Source organism: Anopheles coluzzii, chromosome 3, assembly GCF_943734685.1.
Source record: "Anopheles coluzzii chromosome 3, AcolN3, whole genome shotgun sequence".
NCBI lineage: Eukaryota > Metazoa > Arthropoda > Insecta > Diptera > Culicidae > Anopheles > Anopheles coluzzii.
In genome coordinates, this window is record NC_064671.1 from 86,875,983 (window position 1) to 86,895,266 (window position 19,284).

General features: G+C 48.8%; 6 protein-coding genes across 9 annotated transcripts; 2 read left to right on the forward strand and 4 right to left on the reverse strand.

Moving 5' to 3' along the window:
* Positions 1-542: 542 nt before the first annotated feature.
* Positions 543-9,050, reverse strand: LOC120954676 (probable peroxisomal acyl-coenzyme A oxidase 1). Its single transcript, XM_040374809.2, has 9 exons — positions 8,645-9,050; positions 8,043-8,205; positions 7,678-7,970; positions 2,089-2,494; positions 1,666-2,019; positions 1,434-1,589; positions 1,096-1,354; positions 823-1,023; positions 543-751 (listed from the first exon to the last, which is right to left on the reverse strand). Exons 1-9 carry the CDS (start codon positions 8,766-8,768, stop codon positions 692-694), a joined length of 2,016 nt encoding a protein of 671 aa, XP_040230743.2. The 5' UTR covers positions 8,769-9,050; the 3' UTR covers positions 543-691.
* LOC125907380 (uncharacterized protein K02A2.6-like) lies at positions 2,561-7,671 on the reverse strand. The gene has a single exon (XM_049609137.1). The coding sequence runs from the start codon at positions 7,137-7,139 to the stop codon at positions 2,739-2,741; it is 4,401 nt and encodes a 1,466-aa protein (XP_049465094.1). The 5' UTR covers positions 7,140-7,671; the 3' UTR covers positions 2,561-2,738.
* Positions 9,051-11,092: 2,042 nt separating the features above from the next.
* Positions 11,093-11,921, forward strand: LOC120955094 (anaphase-promoting complex subunit 10). Its single transcript, XM_040375609.2, has 2 exons — positions 11,093-11,391; positions 11,471-11,921. The coding sequence occupies exons 1-2, from the start codon at positions 11,283-11,285 to the stop codon at positions 11,917-11,919; spliced, it is 558 nt and encodes a 185-aa protein (XP_040231543.1). The 5' UTR covers positions 11,093-11,282; the 3' UTR covers positions 11,920-11,921.
* Positions 11,922-11,975: 54 nt separating this feature from the next.
* Positions 11,976-14,153, reverse strand: LOC120955093 (probable transaldolase). Its single transcript, XM_040375607.2, has 3 exons — positions 13,830-14,153; positions 12,979-13,102; positions 11,976-12,893 (listed from the first exon to the last, which is right to left on the reverse strand). Exons 1-3 carry the CDS (start codon positions 13,930-13,932, stop codon positions 12,119-12,121), a joined length of 1,002 nt encoding a protein of 333 aa, XP_040231541.2. The 5' UTR covers positions 13,933-14,153; the 3' UTR covers positions 11,976-12,118.
* Positions 14,154-15,551: 1,398 nt separating this feature from the next.
* On the forward strand, positions 15,552-18,749 carry LOC120955090 (coiled-coil domain-containing protein 22 homolog). 4 transcript variants are annotated; one of them, XM_040375604.2, is made up of 6 exons: positions 15,552-16,129; positions 16,356-16,461; positions 16,528-16,699; positions 16,776-17,082; positions 17,153-17,682; positions 17,777-18,749. In XM_040375604.2, exons 2-6 carry the CDS (start codon positions 16,412-16,414, stop codon positions 18,359-18,361), a joined length of 1,644 nt encoding a protein of 547 aa, XP_040231538.2. In that variant the 5' UTR covers positions 15,552-16,129; positions 16,356-16,411; the 3' UTR covers positions 18,362-18,749. The 4 variants fall into 4 exon arrangements, with proteins under 4 accessions (XP_040231538.2, XP_040231539.2, XP_049465118.1 ...); XM_040375605.2 differs by having other exon boundaries at positions 15,552-16,091; positions 16,171-16,461; XM_049609161.1 differs by having other exon boundaries at positions 15,552-16,087; positions 16,171-16,461.
* LOC120955095 (60S ribosomal protein L39) lies at positions 18,582-19,262 on the reverse strand. The gene is made up of 3 exons (XM_040375610.2): positions 19,163-19,262; positions 18,961-19,064; positions 18,582-18,840 (listed from the first exon to the last, which is right to left on the reverse strand). The coding sequence occupies exons 1-3, from the start codon at positions 19,163-19,165 to the stop codon at positions 18,792-18,794; spliced, it is 156 nt and encodes a 51-aa protein (XP_040231544.1). The 5' UTR covers positions 19,166-19,262; the 3' UTR covers positions 18,582-18,791.
* Between the last annotated feature and the right edge of the window lie 22 nt (positions 19,263-19,284).

A 19,284-nucleotide genomic window follows, 5' to 3' on the forward strand; every position in this document is an offset into this window, starting at 1 on the left:
TTCAAACGAACGACCGTTGCAGCTTGCTTTTTCAAAATTTAGAGTTTGTTTGCATTGTTTTCAATTTTGAAGAGCTTAATAGATAAAAGGCGAAATTTATAGTGAAAATAATCAAAATTTAACACCTGCTAAAGCAAGAATAAACGTAAATTTTCTGGCAGGTAATGGTTAACCGTTGTCGCAATGTTCAATTTACACCTTCATCTCTAACTTTTAACAACTCAACTTTTAAATGGATCTTTTTACTGCTGTTTTATTTAAAATACATAATTACTAATAAAGTAATCGTATAGTGCAGCATTGAAGGCTACAAATGGGAAAACCGATTCCATGTATAAAACAAAATATTTAAAACATAGTAAATGAAACTTTAAACATCCAATTTGGACAACAAACTAAATAAGACCAATGCCTTTATTATTAAACCAAATTGGAAATTTTAATATTAATTACACCATAAGTTAAGAAAGTTTTAAAATAAAAAAGTATCACTTCTCATATTTCAGTTGGAAAATCAAAAATAATTCACGGGCATCCGGTCGTACAGTTTAATCAGTTTTGAATAACGTCGTTTTATTATAGCCCATGTAGATAACAGTTCCCATAACCCCCGATAACATACGATTGGTAGCACCATGTTCGACCCACTCAAGCGTGGGTGTGTTGATTGAGCCCGGCTACAAGCTCCTTTTTACAAGCTCGAGCGCATGAACGGTTTCAAATACAGATGGAATGATTTGTTAACCGGTTCCTGAAACGATCGGGAGGATGCATACTATCAAGATGTGCTCAAGTGAGTGCAATTTTCCATAGAAATCTCACCTTATTGAGTGGACTTTTCTGGGCCTCCTCGTACAGCCGCTCGTAAACGTTGCCATCGTACGCACCGAGCGGCGAGCCGAGCAGCACATCCGGGATGGCAAACCCGTCCACAATGCTTACCGCGTTCGGCCGGATGGCCAGCAGGGCCGATTCCAGCTTGGACTGCAGTCGATTAATGTCACTCTCGCTGATCGTTGTGAACTGAGGGGAGAGAAATAACCAGCAAATAAAATAAGCAACAGCTGGAAAAACCCTCTGCTAAGTCACACTCACCCGAACAAGGCTACCGATCGAGTCGAGCGCCTCGTTGTAAGCGTACAGCTCGCCAACGGTTCGCATCACCTTCGCCAGGGCGGGCGACACCCTCTGGCATAGCTTCTCGATCATCTCGTGCCCGGACTGCACCAGGAAGGCGCGACAGTGCGCTTCGGCCGTTTGGGCCAGCTCGAGCGAGGTCAGATTGACCGCCTCCTCGTGCGTGTAGCCGGCCTTTTTGCGCTGCTCCACGTGCTCGTTCGCTAGGCGCAGCTTGCTGAAGAATGATGATTGAAATGTTGAAGTGAGAAAAGCGCCTTAAAATCGCATTTGTTTTACAATGCCGAGTGCCTTACCCAGCAGCCACCGTTTGCAGTGCCTTCACAATCCCCGGCACGGTATCAATCCACGCATGGCGATTGTTTCGGCTCTGGATGAAGCTGTTCAGGTATTGCACCGTCGGCCCGAGCGGTTGTCCCTTCAGTGCCTGGTTCCACACTTTGATAAGATATCTGTGCAAGCAAACAAGAATATATAATAGATAAGTAACTCAGGTGCAATGACTCCTCCAGTTCCGGTCACCCATACCTGGCCGTCTGCAGCAACAGAACCGTATTCTCCCCCTCATACGTACAGGCGGCTGTCACGAAACCGTACGTGTTGTAGAAGTTAGCGCACGTCATGTAGCCATGCCCACCGCAAGCCATACGCAGCGTCTCCACACTCTTGGCCGCATCGGCCGTAGTGACCGCCTTCAGACAACAGGCGATCGCGTGCAACTCGGGCAGCCGCTCCAAATTACCCTGATCCAGCTCGGACGTCACCTGGTTGTACATCTCCCACAGATTGTCCGACGTCAGCTTGAACACGATACTGCGCGCAATCGAGGGGAACAGTTTGTACTGCTGCGTCAGATGGTCGATCACCTGCACTTCCGGTTGACTGTTGAAGGAAGATAAAACGGGTAATGAAACACATCATAGAACGAGCTCAATCCCGTGCGTTACTCACTCCGGATTGATGTGGCTCTGGCGACGAACGCACGAGTACCGCACGGCGATGGTCGCCACCTTGGCCAGATGGAGCGCCGTATCGCGCACGATTATGACGCGCACAAACATCATCGTACCGTACGTAAGTGCCTGCGACGGTGGCTTCACGAACGTGCCGTCCTCCAGCAGTTTGGCGTTCTTCATCAGCATGTTCTTGCGCGGAATGCGCACCTTTTCAAAGCCCAAATAGCCATTGTTCACCCCGTTCATGCCGAGCTTGTTGCCAATCTCCCCAATCACAATTCCCTTCATGGGCATGTGCGACTCCTCGTCGCGCAGCTGCACGATGAACGGCTGGATGCCGTGGCACTGTCCCTTGGAGAACAGTTGCGCCATCACCACGCAGTAGTTAACCGTGTGCGCCACTGAAATGGTATGTGTTGTGTTCGGATGGCCGAGAGTATACACAGTTTATATTTACACCGAACACGTAATAAACAATACACAATACTTTATTACACGATCAGCCCTTGTGTTCCCGACGGTGTCCCACGAGCGTCTGGCGCTCTCTCGTCTGCTAACCGCTCATCAGTCACTCAGTGGCTGCATACGTTCTTAACGCCGAATAAAGGGAGCCTTCCACTTCGTGACCACAACATCTCCCCCTTTTTAATAGCGTAGGTACGGATCGAACCGACGTGGAGCTCTTCTAGACCGAGAAGAGCGACGTGGTGAACGTTGATGCTGAAGAATGGATCGATGTGGGGGAAGAGATGGCGGCTCAGTTGGAGTCGCCACTGGCGGTGCAAGTTGTGTTGGATAAACATCTGGGAGCACTGATGGTGTAACGGGTATGCTCCAGGAATCCAATAATACATCCAACGGTAATGGATTGAAACGTTCCGTCATGGGACCCGGGCTGCTGAATGGTCCACGCCTTTTCAGTTGATTAATGTGTCTAATGACGCTGCGATGACCAGTCAGTACCTCGTAGGTAACATTTCCACGTTTCCGAATCACTCTTCCTGGAACCCAATGCCAATTGTTCCTACTATACGCCTTAGCATAGACAAGGTCATCACGCTCGAACGATCTTTCATTCCCTTCTCTAAAGTCATGTTGAATTTTCCTTGGGGGACGGAGTAAATCAAAACACGTTCGTATAGGTCGTCCAAACATAACTTCAGCAGGTGTTTTGTTTTGCTCTAACTGAGGGTTTGGCGTGGTTCGATATGTCTGTAGGAATAGGTCCAGTGCTTCCTGCAGCGGTGCTCCTCCTACTCTTATCTTGGTTAACGAGCGCTTAAACGTATCTACGAATCTTTCTGCCTGCCCGTTCGATTGCGGATGAAACGGGGCAGACGTAATGTGATGCACACCATTACTCAAACAGAACTCTGAAAACTCACCGCTGGTGAATTGTGTGCCATTGTCGCTCACCAGTGTCGTTGGCATACCGAAACGCGCGAACAACCCTCTCAAGATGCTAACGGTTATACGGGCTGTGATACTAGCCGTCCGGATGATCTCTGGCCACTTAGTATGCGCATCGACTACTACCAAAAAATAGTCTCCATCTATTGGGCCCGCGTAGTCCACATGGACACGCTCCCATGGCGTTGTTGTCTTCGGCCACGGCAAAGGATCAGCATGAGCAGGAGATTTTGCTGCCAGAGCACATGAATGGCAATTACTGACGAGATCAATGATGTCTTCATTTAACGACGGCCAAAACACATAGCTACGCGCAATCGCCTTCATGCGCTGGATACCAGGATGTCCTCGATGAAGCTGGGACAGACATTGCTTGCGTAGTTTCTCTGGTATTAACACTCTCTCTCCGACCAAAATACATCCTTCCACCGTTGAATAGTCCTCCTTCCTGCTGTGATAACGAGATGAATCTGCGCCAAGGGCAATGTTACGTGGCCAACCGTTTTTTATGTAGTAATGCAACTTCCTTGCTATAGGATCACGATTCGTTTCTCGAGCGACCTCTCTAAAACTCAAGGGAAACGTAACTAAAGCGCTTGTTGCAATAGACTTTACATCCATCTCTAGTGCAACAGAAGCGATTACACAATCCTCATCCGGTTTATCATGCTTGTTAATTAGCCTGGAGAGTACATCGGCATTTCCGAATGATTCGGTGCGTACATATTCAATGCCGAAATCGTATGACAATAGCGTGAGCGCAAAACGCTGCAAGCGGTTGGCAGTGTAGACTGGGATCCCTTTTTTCGACCCAAAGATCCGCAGTAGTGGACGATGATCTGTCTGAAGCTGGAAACGCCTTCCAAATATCATCTTGTGGAATTTCGTTACCGCGAAGATGATTGCCAGTCCTTCACGATCTATTTGACTATATCCTTCTTCTGTTTTTGTAAGTGCTCTAGAGGCATGTTGAACCACACGTATGGTACCATTGGGAAACATGTGGCTAATAGTGGCACCAATACCTATTGATGATGCATCTGCCGATACTATTATTTTATGCCTTGGATCATAATGCGTTAACAACAAGTTCGATGATAGCAGGGATTTAAATCTTTCAAACGCTCTTTTACAATCGGCGGTCCATCGAAACTGTGCATTTGTTTTCAATAAGTTATCCAGTGGATATCGCAACTCTCTCATGTTTGGGACAAATCTGGCATAATAATTTATGGCTCCTAGAAAGGATCGGACGCCGCTCACATCTGTTGGTTCAGGAAGCCTTTTTATGACATCGATCTTCGCTGGATCGGGGCGCAATCCGTGGGTGTCGATGATGTAACCCAAATATCTTAGTTGCTGAACCTTAAAAGCGCATTTTTCCGATCGAATGCTGAATCCATACTCTTGAATTCTTTTCAAAACTGCCATTAAATTCGCTTCATGCTCTTGTTCAGTGGCTCCTCCGACAATGATGTCGTCCATGTAACATGACACTCCTTTTACACCAGCCAGCATTGTGTCGATAAGCTGCTGGAACGCTGCTGGAGCAATCTTAATACCAGGCGGCAATCTATTGTAGGTGAATAAACCTCGATGCGTATTGATGGTGAGTAAAGATCGGTAGGCAGGGTCGATTTCTACCTGTAAGAAAGCATCGGATAGATCAATTTTGCTAAATATTTTGCATTGCGATAGTCTAGCGAAGATATCTTCAGGTAATGGTAAAGGATACTCATGTTGCTGCAACGCGTCGTTTAGTCCAGTTGAGTAGTCCCCGCAAAGCCGAATGCTGCCGTTTGCCTTGCGGACGACGACGATAGGTGCTGCCCATTCAGAGTAATCCGTTGGAGATATTATGCTCATCTGCTCTAGTCGATCGAGTTCCTTGTCGACTAACTCCTGTACTGCATAAGCTACCGGTCGCTTTGGGCAAAATACTGGACGAACGTTTTCCTTCAGCTGCAGTTTTACACTAGCCTTTGTGCACAGACCCATGCCGTTGAAGACCTCTTGAAATCTCCGCTCAACCGTCTTAGAGTAATCCTCAGATGAAATATGCCTACAAAAAGCATCCATGGGGGTAGAACCAAGTGCGAACAGGTCTATTAAGTCTGTTCCGAGCAATAGTATGTCTGCCTGTGCTACTCTTAAAGTAGCCACATGAGTTACGCTTCCGATGGTAACATTCGCTTCAAACTCTCCTAACAGAAAGAGTCCGCTTCCTGATGCTGTTCTTGCGCTAACTGTTCGTTTTAGTTCAGGCTTTCCAAGACGTTGCCATACGTTTCGATTAATGATCGTTATATCAGATCCTGTGTCGAACTGCAATCGAGCGCTTACATTATTTATAAAAATATTGATATATTTTCGCCTTTGCTGAACATTAGTTGTATTCACCGAAACCACTCGTGATGAAAACTTGTTTCTGTATGTTGGGCTATCTGAATAACGTTTCGGTTTTGGACAGTAACCGTCTCTATGACCCTTTTTCTTACAGACACGACACACATTCGACTTAAAAGGACAATCACGCGCCCAATGATTTTTTCCACAAAGCCAGCAATTTCTTCCAGGTAGGGTTTGAGGACGCTTATATTCGTGCTTTCTGCTCTGGAAATTTTGGCGCTCAGAAAACTTTGGTTCGTCAGTTTTCTTTTGCACAGCGAAAACTTGTTCGGTTGCTGCTTTCTCGATCATAGCACTGTCTTTTTTTAAGTTCAAAATACGCTGGCAGTCTGCTGTTAAACTTTCCAGTGTTGTGTCGTTTCGGTCGTCGATCTTTCCAAGTAGACGTGTTCGAATCTCGACGTCTTCTTCGTCCCGCAGTCCGCATACGTATATCAGACACTTGAACTGTTCTTCAGTTAATTTTCCAATTTCAAAATCTACACAGGCTCGATTCACACGACAAGAATATGCCAGATAATCTTCGCTACGTCGTTTCATTAGGTTCAAGCATTTATAACGCCTATGCAACAATGACTCTTTCACTCCGAATAACGATGACAGCTTTTTTATCGTTTCGCTGAACGAAAAATCACGACAACTCTTTGGCAATATAAAATTGGCATATCTTTCATATTCTGCTGCGCCCAGTTTTCTTATGAGGAGCCGCACTTTTGCGCTATCATCCAGCCTTGAAGCATCTCGTTCAAACAAATCCTCATATCGAGCAAACCACGAAGCAAAGGTCATTTTTGCTTCCTCCTCGTAGTGGAACTCCTTTATGTGGTGCGATAAAGAATCGAGTACTTGCTCTGCAAAAGGTGCGGAAGTTAATACATTTTCTGGGGGCTTGGCAGTTGCCGAATTATTTTGCATTAATGTGAGTTGGCTTATCTGTTTCTGCATTAAAATGATCAGTTGCATCATTTGCTCCGATGACGCTGCTTGGTGCGATGACGTTGCTTGGTGCGATGACGCTGCTTGGTGCGATGACCCTTCAACAAAATTCTGCGATGGCGCTGGATTCTGGTATGCTGAGGGCATTGCACTTTGTAGATTTGGTGGCACTGCTACTAATGATGGCTGCTGCGGCTGCTGCGGCATACTTGCTGCACCGGGAACGCTGTACCAATTTTGCGATGCTCGACGCTGCTCTTCCGATGGGGGCTGATCTCCTGGGCTGTTCATTCTTCTCCGCTTCCGTAACGAAGGAATTGTTGCAGTACGCACAGAACACCCGATAAAACAAATTAAATACGACCCGAGACGCGGTACGATCACGCGACGCACATACACACGCGCGACGCTAGCACGAGAGTTATAGCAATGACTGACACACGCATAACACGTAAACTTTACTCGAAAAAACTCCCAAAAGTCTATTTTGTTTTCCTCGTCGCCACTGTTGTGTTCGGATGGCCGAGAGTATACACAGTTTATATTTACACCGAACACGTAATAAACAATACACAATACTTTATTACACGATCAGCCCTTGTGTTCCCGACGGTGTCCCACGAGCGTCTGGCGCTCTCTCGTCTGCTAACCGCTCATCAGTCACTCAGTGGCTGCATACGTTCTTAACGCCGAATAAAGGGAGCCTTCCACTTCGTGACCACAACAGTATGCAATGAGAATTTGTAAATAATCATTGATCGAAGTAAGCCTTGATTTAGAAATAGCCTGCAATAAAACAGAAGAAGTTCAACCGCATCTTGCCACTTACATCCTCCGGGCCACCATTTGTACGAGCTGAGCGTAGGACTTTCCAGCACAAATTCCTCCGTCCGCTCGTCGTACGTGGCGGTCGTTTCGAGCCCGCGCAGAAACGTCCCATGACCCAGCTCGGTCTGTGCGTACGTCCCAAGCAGCTGACACTTCAACGCACGGGGCAACCATTCCGCCTGCTGTTCCGGCGATCCATGCCCGAGCAGGGCCGGCACAAACATGGCAAAGTGGATGCCGAGTGGATTGCCCTGCCGGATGATACCGTTGCCGAGCAGACCGCCCAGAATTTGCCTAAAATCATGCACGGAGAAATTATTGACTTTTAATCAACAAAAAAAGAAAGGGAAGAAGCACAACTCTCACATGTAGTTGGACGGATCGCCATTGCCTCGTTCTTCGTGGAATTTGCGCACCTTGCGGAAGATGGCCGTCGCCTGGCGGATCGTTTCCTCGTACAGCTCCTTGTGGGACAGGAAGTGGATCGGCGTTTCGTTGTGGAAGTCGGGATCGTTGGCCAAAAAGGTTTCTAAAAAAAAAAAGGGGGGGGGGACAAAAAATCATATTCCACAAAGGTAATTAATCATGTTTTAAGAAGAACTGTGAGCTTCTGTGTACGCAAAGATGAAGAATTGCGCTTGTAATTTAGATGACCTTCACCGTTGATGGGGTAGGGTGGTGTATGTTTTTGCGCGTTTTATCTGTCCCCCCCAGTGACTCGTCAAATTTTGAGATGAAATCAAGAGGTCCACCATTAAGCCGGCCCGCCGTAAGGCGGTGCGCAATGGTACAGGCCCCCTGTCAGCCGATAACATTATTTGAAACTGTCTATCTTGCCCAGTGCAATCGCGGTGTGGTGCACCCCTTGGGGCAAGATAAGCCAAAACAACAGGCCAAATCATTCCAAAAAAGCCAGAACAGTCTCGAGCCACTAATTCTATTCCCTTTTTATTCGGTTGCATATTTACCTAGATCCTGCTTTTCCTTCAGCTTTTCCTTGCCGCCGACCCACCAGAGGGTGAACTCGTTCCTATCGAAGCTACCCTTATCCCGCTCCGCCTGCAGATCCTTGTTCACCGTGGATGCCGGCATTTTGTGCACGGGGGTTGGTCACACTTCTAGAAACGATCGAGGAATAATTTTATACGGCAGCTCGTCTACGCACTCGGTTCGATTCGATGTAGCCGTCCGTTTGATCGCGCTAACCCTTAAAGCCAATGACCTTTCCCCCAAAGCTCTTCGCGCACAATAGCAAGCAGTGCTAGTAGGAAGCAAGCAGTGCTAGTAGATGCGTACGATCCCTCACTTTTGCGTCTGCGCTAGTTGACGCGCTTCCGTAAACTAACCGCTTGCGCGACTGGTTTTATTGGCGAACAACCCCGCGCACACTGGAGCGCAATGCTATCGCTCGCTTTCCCGCGACGACAACCAACCCATCCCCCCCCCCCCCCCCCCCTGCCTAACATACCTTTCTCCCTTTATCAGATAACGGGAGAGGGCGCGCGCGAGCTCTCGCACATACACCCAACCGAGAGACATGCGACAGACGATGGTGGAAATACGGGGACTTTGCCCTGCGTACTGCTACCGGACTGTAGAGTTTGCAGTTTGCACCGAATGCACCGAAGATAAACGATCTCTGGTTGCTTAGTTACGGATGCGTGGTGTGTGTGTGAGTGTGTGCGTTTTTTAATTAAACTAATAAGGGCTCTTCCACTGCTTCGTCTACTTTCGCACTGCAATTGCAACGAGTTGGATCAAATGCACTTATGCTTGCGGTTATGCAAAACAACAAAACACATATGATCGTGTATGGGCGCATAACTTGTTCCCTAATTTGTATGCTTACCAGTTTTATTTTCTTAGATAATAATCCCCAACACAACAGCTTTGAGATAACGTTAAGCAAAACTACACCTTCTTCACATTTTCACGGATGATTTTCCACGGATTTGCAGGGTGGAATGTTTTCCCCCTTGCACTTACCAACGAACACGATCGTTCGGGACTTCGAGCCAATCAATGCACCCTTCAGCGCTTCTCAACTACCGCTGGCTGCGGTTCTAACCATTGACAGCAATGCTGGCTGCGTACTGCATTCCCGACAAGCAAAAAGCAGTTGTGGAGATTTTGAATAGAATGCTGAGGAGCGGTTGATTCAATTTGTTAAGCCGAGGCCAGACAGACACAAAAAAAGTCGTATCGAAAGGACAGTAAGCCCATGTATTCTACAAATACATGCGCATTGTTCACCAGAATTAAGCCAATTTTTTCTAAAATTTATGTTAAGTTGTTGGTTTGCGCTGTAGAACAAAGAAATCACCCAACTCGTTAGAATTTCTCCGTACCAATCGGACGAATCGGTTAGCCGGTCTCGAGGTACAGTCGTCAACTCGTACGACTTAACAACACGCCCGTCATGGGTTTCAGGTCCTAAATGAACCGTGCCGCCATACGTAGGACTCACTATTCTGCTCTGGGGGGTAATCCATGAGTAACAGAAAGCCAAGCCCACAAGTAATGGTACAGACAGGTCTTGACCAACAACGGCGAAAAGAACAAGAATCAAAGGAACAAGCTTAATCGATGGAAAAAAGGAAGCGTTACGAAACGTTACGGAGTGTTACTAATTGTTACTAAGCGTTACTTTTCATCTGTATTTTTTTCGTTACGTGAGAAACTTTCTACGTGAGAAAGCATAATAACAGCAATTTTGTTAGGATTTCGATCGCCAACAGATCGACCGAAATCCATCGACCAAAAAAAGTAGGCGTTACGAAACGTTACGAAGTGTTACGAAGCGTTATATTTGATCTGTTTTACGTTAGAGCGTTTCTACATACACCGAGACTGCATCTGAGAGATGGCTGTGAGCAAATTGACAACCGGTTTCTCACGCCGGTATGTGTAGAAGCTCCGGAAAGCGCCGAGATGAGACATTTAAAATGATGTTGAAAAAATCCATTTGAATCGCTAAAATGAAGTCAAAAAAGTTTATTTTACTAATAATATAATATTTCTATGATTATTAGACGGCAAAAATGCAAACTGTAATTGATCGTTTGTCATAAACTGCCAATTCAAATTTTTCTCAGCTCCATCGTGCTTTGCATGCCGAGGAGATTTCTCTCACCGAAAATGCTGTCAGTCGCTGTCAAATCATGCTGTCAGTTTTTTTTCAGCTGCTTTCTCGGTGTATGTAGAAACGCTCTTACGGTGTTTTTTGTGTGTCTGACTGCTGCCTAACGATTAACGATAGAAAGTAAGTTAATGGGACAAGGTTAACGTTGAAACCATTCCAATTTACCTGCACGCGTACAGACTCTACCCAGGAAACAGTAATGAGCAAGCTTTCTTTCGCTCTTTCTGGTATGCTTGCCTATGAGGCAGAACGAGAAAGTACGTTGATTTTGTTCCCTTGACTGCAATCACTATCCGCAACAGCACGTTGTTCAACGGGTTGCTGCCTTCGACAGCTGACAGCTTCGTGAGCCGCGCGGCTCTGTCAACAAAACCGGTCAACAAACAAAGCAGCCGCTATTTTCAAACAACGGTCAAACTTTCGTGGCCAATGATTGCGGCTTCCGTTCGCCTGTGCACCGCAAAATGAGCGTCAAAATGGGAGCGAACGTGTGCCCGATCACCGAGGAACGGTCGGGCACGGTGCGCGAGGTCGGCGGGCAGGCGGTATGGAGTCTTTCGTCGTGCAAACCGGGTAAGCAATGGGGGGGAAGTGCCGGGAATTGCACGCCAGCCACAATACTCCGACCGTGTCTTGTTGTCCCTTGGCCCAGGCTTCGGTGTCGATCAACTGCGCGACAACTCGATGGAAACGTACTGGCAGTCGGACGGGCAGCTGCCCCATCTGGTCAACATACAGTTTCACCGGAAGACGACGGTGAGCCAGATTTACATCTACTCCGACTACAAGCTGGACGAAAGCTACACCCCAAGCCGGATATCGATCCGCTGCGGCACGCACTTCAACGATCTGCAGGAGGTGGAGGTGGTGGACCTGTGCGAACCGTCCGGCTGGGTCTGCATACCGATCAAGGAGTACGAGGAGATGCTGATGTGCACGTTCATGATACAGATCGCGGTCATCAGCAACCATCAGAACGGGCGCGATACACACATGCGCCAGATCCGGATCCACTCGCCGACGGAGGGTTCGCAGTATCCACTCGAACATCACGGCAAGTTTAGCACGATAGAGTTTTCCCAGTTTAGAACGATACGCTAGGGGGGAGGGGATGGGGGGCGAGGAGAAAGGGGACTTAGTAACGGTAACGCAAAAACTATTTATCAAAATATAAGCACATTTAATTCCAGAAGAAAACAACGACAAAACACAACATAAAGAACCTTTTTCGTTTTAACCTTTGTGAGGCGGATCCGGCACCGGTTTTACCGTGCCGAGCACCCCTCTCCAGAGTCCCTCCTTACTGCAGCAGACCACGCAGCATCGTTTCCAGCTTGCGACCGTCGGCCGCAAACTTGCGAATACCGTCCGACAGCTTGTCCGTCGACATCTGGTCCTCGTTCAGCATCCAGCGGAACGTGGCCTCATCCATCTGCACCTTCTCCAGTGGCACCTCCTTCGCCTTCTCCGCATCCAGATAGCGCTTGACCGGTTCCGCACTCTTCTCCAGCTCGCCGAGCAGCTTCGGGCTGATCGTGAGCAGATCGCACCCGGCCAGCGCCATGATCTCGCCCACGTTGCGGAACGACGCGCCCATCACGACCGTCTTGTAGCCGAACTTCTTGTAGTAGTTGTAGATCTTGGTCACCGACACGACGCCCGGATCCTGCTCCGGCTCGAACGCTTTCTGCTCCGTGTTGGCCACGTACCAGTCGAGAATGCGGCCCACGAACGGTGAGATGAGGGTGACGCCCGCCTCGGCACAGGCCACTGCCTGCGCGAACGAGAACAGCAGCGTCAGGTTGCAGTGGATGTTGTGCTCCTTCTCCAGCACACTGGCCGCCTGGATGCCCTCCCAGGTGGAGGCGAGCTTGATCAGCACCCGGTCCCGCTTGATGCCGCGCTCCTCGTACAGTGCGATCAGCTTGAGGGCTTTCGCCACCGACGCTTCCTTGTTGAAGGACAGCCGGGCATCGATTTCGGTCGACACGCGGCCCGGCACCAGCTTCAGAATTTCGCACCCGAACAGCACGAACAGCATGTCGGCCGCCTCGGACACCTGCTCGTCCAGCGTGCTGCTCAAAATAGGGGGGGGGGGGGGGGGGGGGGGGAAATAGATTAAATACAGAATTTGCAACTTCAGCTGCTATCAAAACTCACGTTCCCGCCTTCTGTCCGTGCTTGATGGCCTTATCGATCAGATGCTGGTACTGCTCCATGCCGGCCGCGGACAGAATCAGCGACGGATTCGTCGTAGCGTCGGTCGGCTTGTACGTTTTCATCGCTGTAAATAAAAAAGCGGGGGAAAGTTGGATAAAACGATCGTAAGGAATCACTAACTTAGTGCATGTCTCCTCCAACGTACGGCCTTCCCTTGGCGGGACGGCACGATCGCGAGCTGTTTTTCTGTCCTTCTCTCACTACCCCCATGTGGTTAGTGCGACTGGTACAAGGCGGGTGAAAGGAAATCACCGTTTGACCTCTACCGAGGCACCGATCGCGCTCATGTGACCCACGTTGGAGCAAAATGGAACAACTAGGACGGTTTATTGAGAGGCATTTAAAAATTCCAATTGGAATTAAACGTGAAAACGCTAAAACAATTTCCCCCGCTTGGGGGGATGTTGTGCCAGCGAAGCGTCAAAGCTATCGCGCGCGCGTGTTTTTTGCCACGGCTACGGAGGAGATAATGGTTGTTTGAGAAGATGACGATTGTGTGTGTCGCAGGCGGCTCCACCGCACGCAAGCAACCAGTGCTGGAGAGAATCACCTTTAAGCGGTCACCTTGATCGACACTTGTACTACACGCATTGCAGCGGAACAAAAAAAACCCCCCATCAGGTCGCCATTGCACCAGCCAAAAACAGTATCGAAAAAGGCGAAAAATTTCCAGCCCGTGTTACTATGACAATCTGGAAAGTTTCCTTCTCGAATTTCCTGTCGCACTCGCCGCCAGCACACCTTTTGCACACACTCTTTCTTGCCCTTCTCCCTCCGTCCCCGTTACTTACCCTCGAAGTCGCCGGTGTCGGCCACGATCGTGGTGAGCTGTTTCAGTTGTTCCAAACTCGAAGCCATTTTCGTTTTCTTCGTCTGCGGTTCAGCGCTGCTCATCGTCGACTGAAATCCAAAATCCGATGGAAGAGCTGAAGAACTGACACACGGGTGCGTGTGTTTGCGGCGGTGGAGGTGGGGTGGTAGAAGGAGAGCTGGCGAACTAGACGCGAGGGGTCACACACGCTAAAGGCTGTGTTCGAGCTGCCGTTTCCTTTCCGTTCCCTTTCGGCAATGAGGCCCGGTGAAGCGTGAAGCGCACGCTGTGCGAGTAGAGCCCCGGCTGTAAAAGGTTGTGTGTAGGGCTGTCTGTGTGTGAGTGTGTGTGTGTGCAAAGGGTGGGGAGGCTTCGTATAGACACTTGCAAACAGGGCGCGCGCGGTGTCGAATCCACCCAGCAGGCTGGAGAATAGGTGGATTTTCGGAATATTTTTTGGGGGATCTTTCCAGGAATTTGTATCGCCCTCAAACCTCATTGGCTCTTGTGAAAATGAGTATTGAGTCGCAGCATTGAAGTAGATTCTATGCATGTTGATGTACCGACATGGGTTTGGAACCAGTTCCGGCTAACTAGGAAAAGTTCTATATCATCTACAAGACTGCAACTGTCTTTGAATAACTTTTTGCAACTGGAATAGGCGCGAGATTAGCGCTAACAACGAAATTCATCCATCTATAAAGCCATCAAAATCGTGGTCACTTACATGACATCTTTTCAGTATCACCTGCAGGACTTGAACTGGTATGCAATTAGTTTTAGTTAAGAGATTGGTGTAGTGTCAGTTGCTAAGCAGGAAACGTGCTGGAAATAGTGCCACAACCGGAAAAAAGTTCCGTATCAGTTCCAGCATCTTGATAGGCTTATGATAGGTTCTTGGAACGGGTTTCGAGATTCGAGGCCAGTTCCAGAATGTTAACGGCTCGATATCAGTTCCAGAACCCGGTTCCAATCCGGAGTTCCAGTGGGAATATCCTTCACTGAGAGTGCTTCTTACTCCACTGATATAATGGGATAGGTTATCCCATTATCTGACAGACATATCTGATACAGACATAGATTTTGGACCAGTTACAGGACCGAGGCGTATCTGGGACGAAAACCAGAATAAGTAAGAATTAAATTCCAGTGAGAGTAACTTCTACTAGTTTTAGATTCTTCTTCTTCTTCTTCTTCTTCTTCTTCTTCTTCTTCTTCTTTGGCACAACATCCATTGTCGGTCAAGGCCTGCCTGTATCACTAGTGGGCTCGGCACACCGTGACATATTTATTACCATAGCAGGATAGTAGTCCCTCCTAAACGTATGGTGGCACGGTCCATTCGGGGCTTGGACGAGTTGACGACTGTACTACCTGACCGGCTTCTTCTAGATTGCTTTGGGATATTTTCAACGACCAAGACCTGTTTCGAATGCAGCTTCAATGATGATGCAGGTTTGATATGATGATACCAGTTGATCATACAGTTCCAGACTCAGGAGCAGTGTGAATCGTGAATGATGCGTTCTGGAGTTTATGGAGACCGCAGAAATGTGTTACATAAATACACTGTACCAGAGCAGGATTAACCAATTTGAGGAAAGACATCTCACGTAAAAAGAAATAAAACAAATTAATCATGAAAAAATATTGACACTTCTCAATGACTGCATAAGAATGATAACGTGCATACAATTCGGTGCATCGGGCGTACATTGGTGTGAGTTATTTGTTCATTATCGCAGCTTCAAGTATTTTTATGCAAAGCTTCGACAATTCTGGAGTGGGACGTTTGCACCGGATAGGACAAAAAAAAGAGATTCACGATTAGAGTGCATCAAATAATACAACAAGAAAAATATTTCCAACAAGAAACTCTTATAAAAAGAATAACACGTTTAACATAAGCACTTTAAATCTGATAAAACCAAATTTGCCCCGTAATTGTTGCAAATTTTGGGAAGAATTTAAATAATTTTGAATAATGTTCCGCCCATTCATCGCTTGCACTGTCGAGGGCCGGCTGCAATTGCTTGTCAAAGAGAAACGCCTGCTGCGATGACGGGATGTGCGGGCCGTACGTTGGTGTTGGTGTTGATGTTTACAAACCGCCAGCCGTCAAACTGAGGGGACCGTGGAAGGAGGGAGGCCTGCGCTGTCTTTTGTACGACTTCACCAGCAGCGGCAGGGAGTGGAATTAATTTATGGAGCTGTCCTCACTGATACGGCACTTACTTTGTGGGTATGCGTGAGTGAGAGAGGTTTTGTAACTTAAAAAAAGTGAGTTTTTGTTATATGTCGTGCTGTCCCGTGTTCCACAGGATGTGTTCAGTGTAAATACGAAGGATTTAGGAGGGGTGAAGTGACCACCAACACCAGCCCCGTCGTCGCCCTGTCGCGCAGCCGGATGTGGCCGAACATTCGGAACAGAGTTTGATAAGAAGAATTAAGGGCCCTCTCTCTCTGTTTTCTCGCTCGTTTTCGTTGTGGCAATTGCTCGCGATAGCACGCACGGTCCTCTCCACTAGTTCCCAGTCGTTCCGGATGCAATAGATCACCACGATGGATGATATAGACAATATTGTTCTGCACTCGTTGCGTCAAATCGATTGGTAGGTGGTTTGATGTCGACCAACATTAAGCGAAACTGACCAATTGTGTTTGCTTGCCAATTACAGCGATCTGGACGAAGACATACAGGGTTTGGAGCAGTTTACGCCCGCCGTGCTGGTGCGCACCGTTTCGAAATGTTTGCTGCTGATCGATCCGTCCCTGGACCTCCCGCAAACGCTGCCGCCCGGGATGGCGCAACGGTTCACCGTCACTGCCCGGCTAGCGGAAGCCTGCACGGTTGGTGGCTTTTTCGCTTTTCGAATTACTTTCCAACGACTGATTTACTGTTTCTTTCCTTCTTCTTCTTCCGTAGGCCGTCGGTTACCGGCGCGACATCGGCTACCAGACGTTCCTGTACTCGAACGTGGCCGAGGTGCGGCGCGTGTTTATGTTTCTCATCGAGCAGCTGCCCAAAGACTCGACCGATGCGGCCGACCCGGAAGCACCGCTCGATCGGGTGACGGATCTGGAGAACCGGATACTGGACAGTATGCGGCAGCAGCTGCGCGGACGGAAGGATCCGGCCACGCCGCTCGATCTTCGGAACGCGACGCTGGGCTGGGCGGGAAGCCGCTCCCGTGCCAACATTCCGTTTGTAACGCAAAGTGACGTCACGGCTGGTACGGGATTGCGTGGAAGAAAGTGGCTTCAAACGATATTAATTTGTGTTTTTTTCTCGCCTTGGCACAGAAATTAAGCAATACTGGCTACGCCGGAGCGGGTTTTGGGAGGAGGAAAAGGATGAAGTGGATCGGCGGGCGCCGGACGTTGCCGCCAGCACGGACGATTCCATCCTAAAGCTGCAAGCTTACTACGCGCAAAACAAAGCCCAGTGTCCGCTAGCGGAAGAGCTTGAGGAGGCTGCCGAAACGCCCGATCGCTTAGGACAGCTGGATGCGCTCGAGCAAGAAATTGCCGCCATTGAAACGGCCATCTCCGAGTCACGGCGCGAGCAGCGCGAACTTCACGCGAAACGCCGAACAGTGGCGGAAAGCGCGCAAGCGGTGGAAAGTGTGGTTGAAAAGCTAAAGGAGGAGAAAAAGATTAAGGAACGCACGCACATCCTGCTGGAAAACCCGGAGGTGAACGTGGCCAAGCTCGAGTCGATCATTGCCGCGGCCGGCGAGAAGATGAAGAAGCTGCAAAGCCAGTGGGAAGCGCATCGGTCCCCGCTGGTCGCGACGCTGGAGGAACATCAAGCCAAAAATTCGGACCAAGTTGTACGTTGGAAAGCGAACCGCACAAGGACACGTGCGTGTGCGTTTCGGGTTTGAATTGTGACGGTTATAAAACGTTTTTTCCTCTCCATTTTAGAGCAAATCTCAAAAGGTGCTTGATCAGATCGAGTCCGCCCGGCACAAATCGGAGGAGGTGATCGTCGACCTGCAGACGAAGAGCGCCCTGCACGCCCGGCTGGTACAGGAGTACGAGCGGATGGGCCGCACCGTGAGCCGCACGGCGTACACGAGCCGCATCCTGGAGATAATCGGCAACATCCGCAAGCAGAAGACGGACATCGACAAGATACTGCACGATACGCGCAGCCTGCAGAAGGAAATCAACTCCATCACGGGCCAGCTCGACCGGCAGTTTACCGTGACGGATGATTTGATCTTTCGCAATGCGAAGCGCGACGAGTACTGCAAGCGGGCGTACATTCTGCTCGTCGCCCTGCACACCGAGTGCAGCGAGCTGACGGCCCTGGTGCAGGAAACGGGCACGGTGAAGCGTGAGGTGCGTGAGCTGGAAGATCAGATCGAGAACGAGAAGGATCGCAACGTGGTGACGAATCTGGCCCAGATCGGGCAGGATTTGGAGGAGATGCAGCGGGAAAGCCGTCGGCTGGAGGAAGCCATCCAGCAGCTGGAACTGTCCACCGGGCGGAATGGGACGAAGTAAAAAGGGGGGAGAAAGTAGTTGGACAGAAGCAACAAACACGGCTTTTTGATGGCATTGCGCGGGCACGGCAACGTAGGGAAAATAAAATGTGATATATTCCTCGTGACAAATGGACCTAAAACACACACACACAGATTACACCCGAAAACAACAACCGGTCACACGGAACAATTTTCACTTCACAGAACACACCAACGAAAAAACACGCTCATGTGGCAAATTGTTTGGGGGATGTTTGGCGCCAGCTGATGCCTATTTATTCAACATGTTGGTGCACAAACATTGCGGTAGTAATATTGAAAATGCACCAAACTCGTCACAAACAGTCGCGGATGGATGGAAAGGACAATTTTGCCTTTCATTTCCACCGTTCCTGCGCGCGCCCGAATTCGATGGTAAACAATACGCAAACGAGAGGGTGCCCCCGCGCTTACAACTTCAGCTTGGTACGTCTCCAGTGACGGCGCTTGGCGTTGTACCTGGAAATTGGGCAGACAAACAATCACATATTAGCACATTTAGTTGGAGGATTAAGCACGACCGATTGTGGACACTTCCGCTGTGTGTGTGTGTGTGGATGCGGCACAACAAAAACTTACCGGATGGTGTTACCCGTGCGCATACGGATCCATTGCGGAATGGGTCGGTTTTGCTTCAGCTTCTTGGCAAGCTTTTGCTTGATGCGAAACGTTTTGTGGGACGCCTGAAAACGAGAGCGGATACGATTGCGTTCATTATTACACTGCTTATGGGGTACCGCGGGCGATATTTTCCGCGTTTTCCGGCGAATTTCCAACTTACCATTTCGTGCAAGTGTGTCTACTCGGAGACCAATGACGAAAAAGAGACCGATTGGCTGTCGGAAACGCACAAACGCAGCTTCGACTCGACGCTGTAAACGCGCGCTTTGACATGCGTTCCTT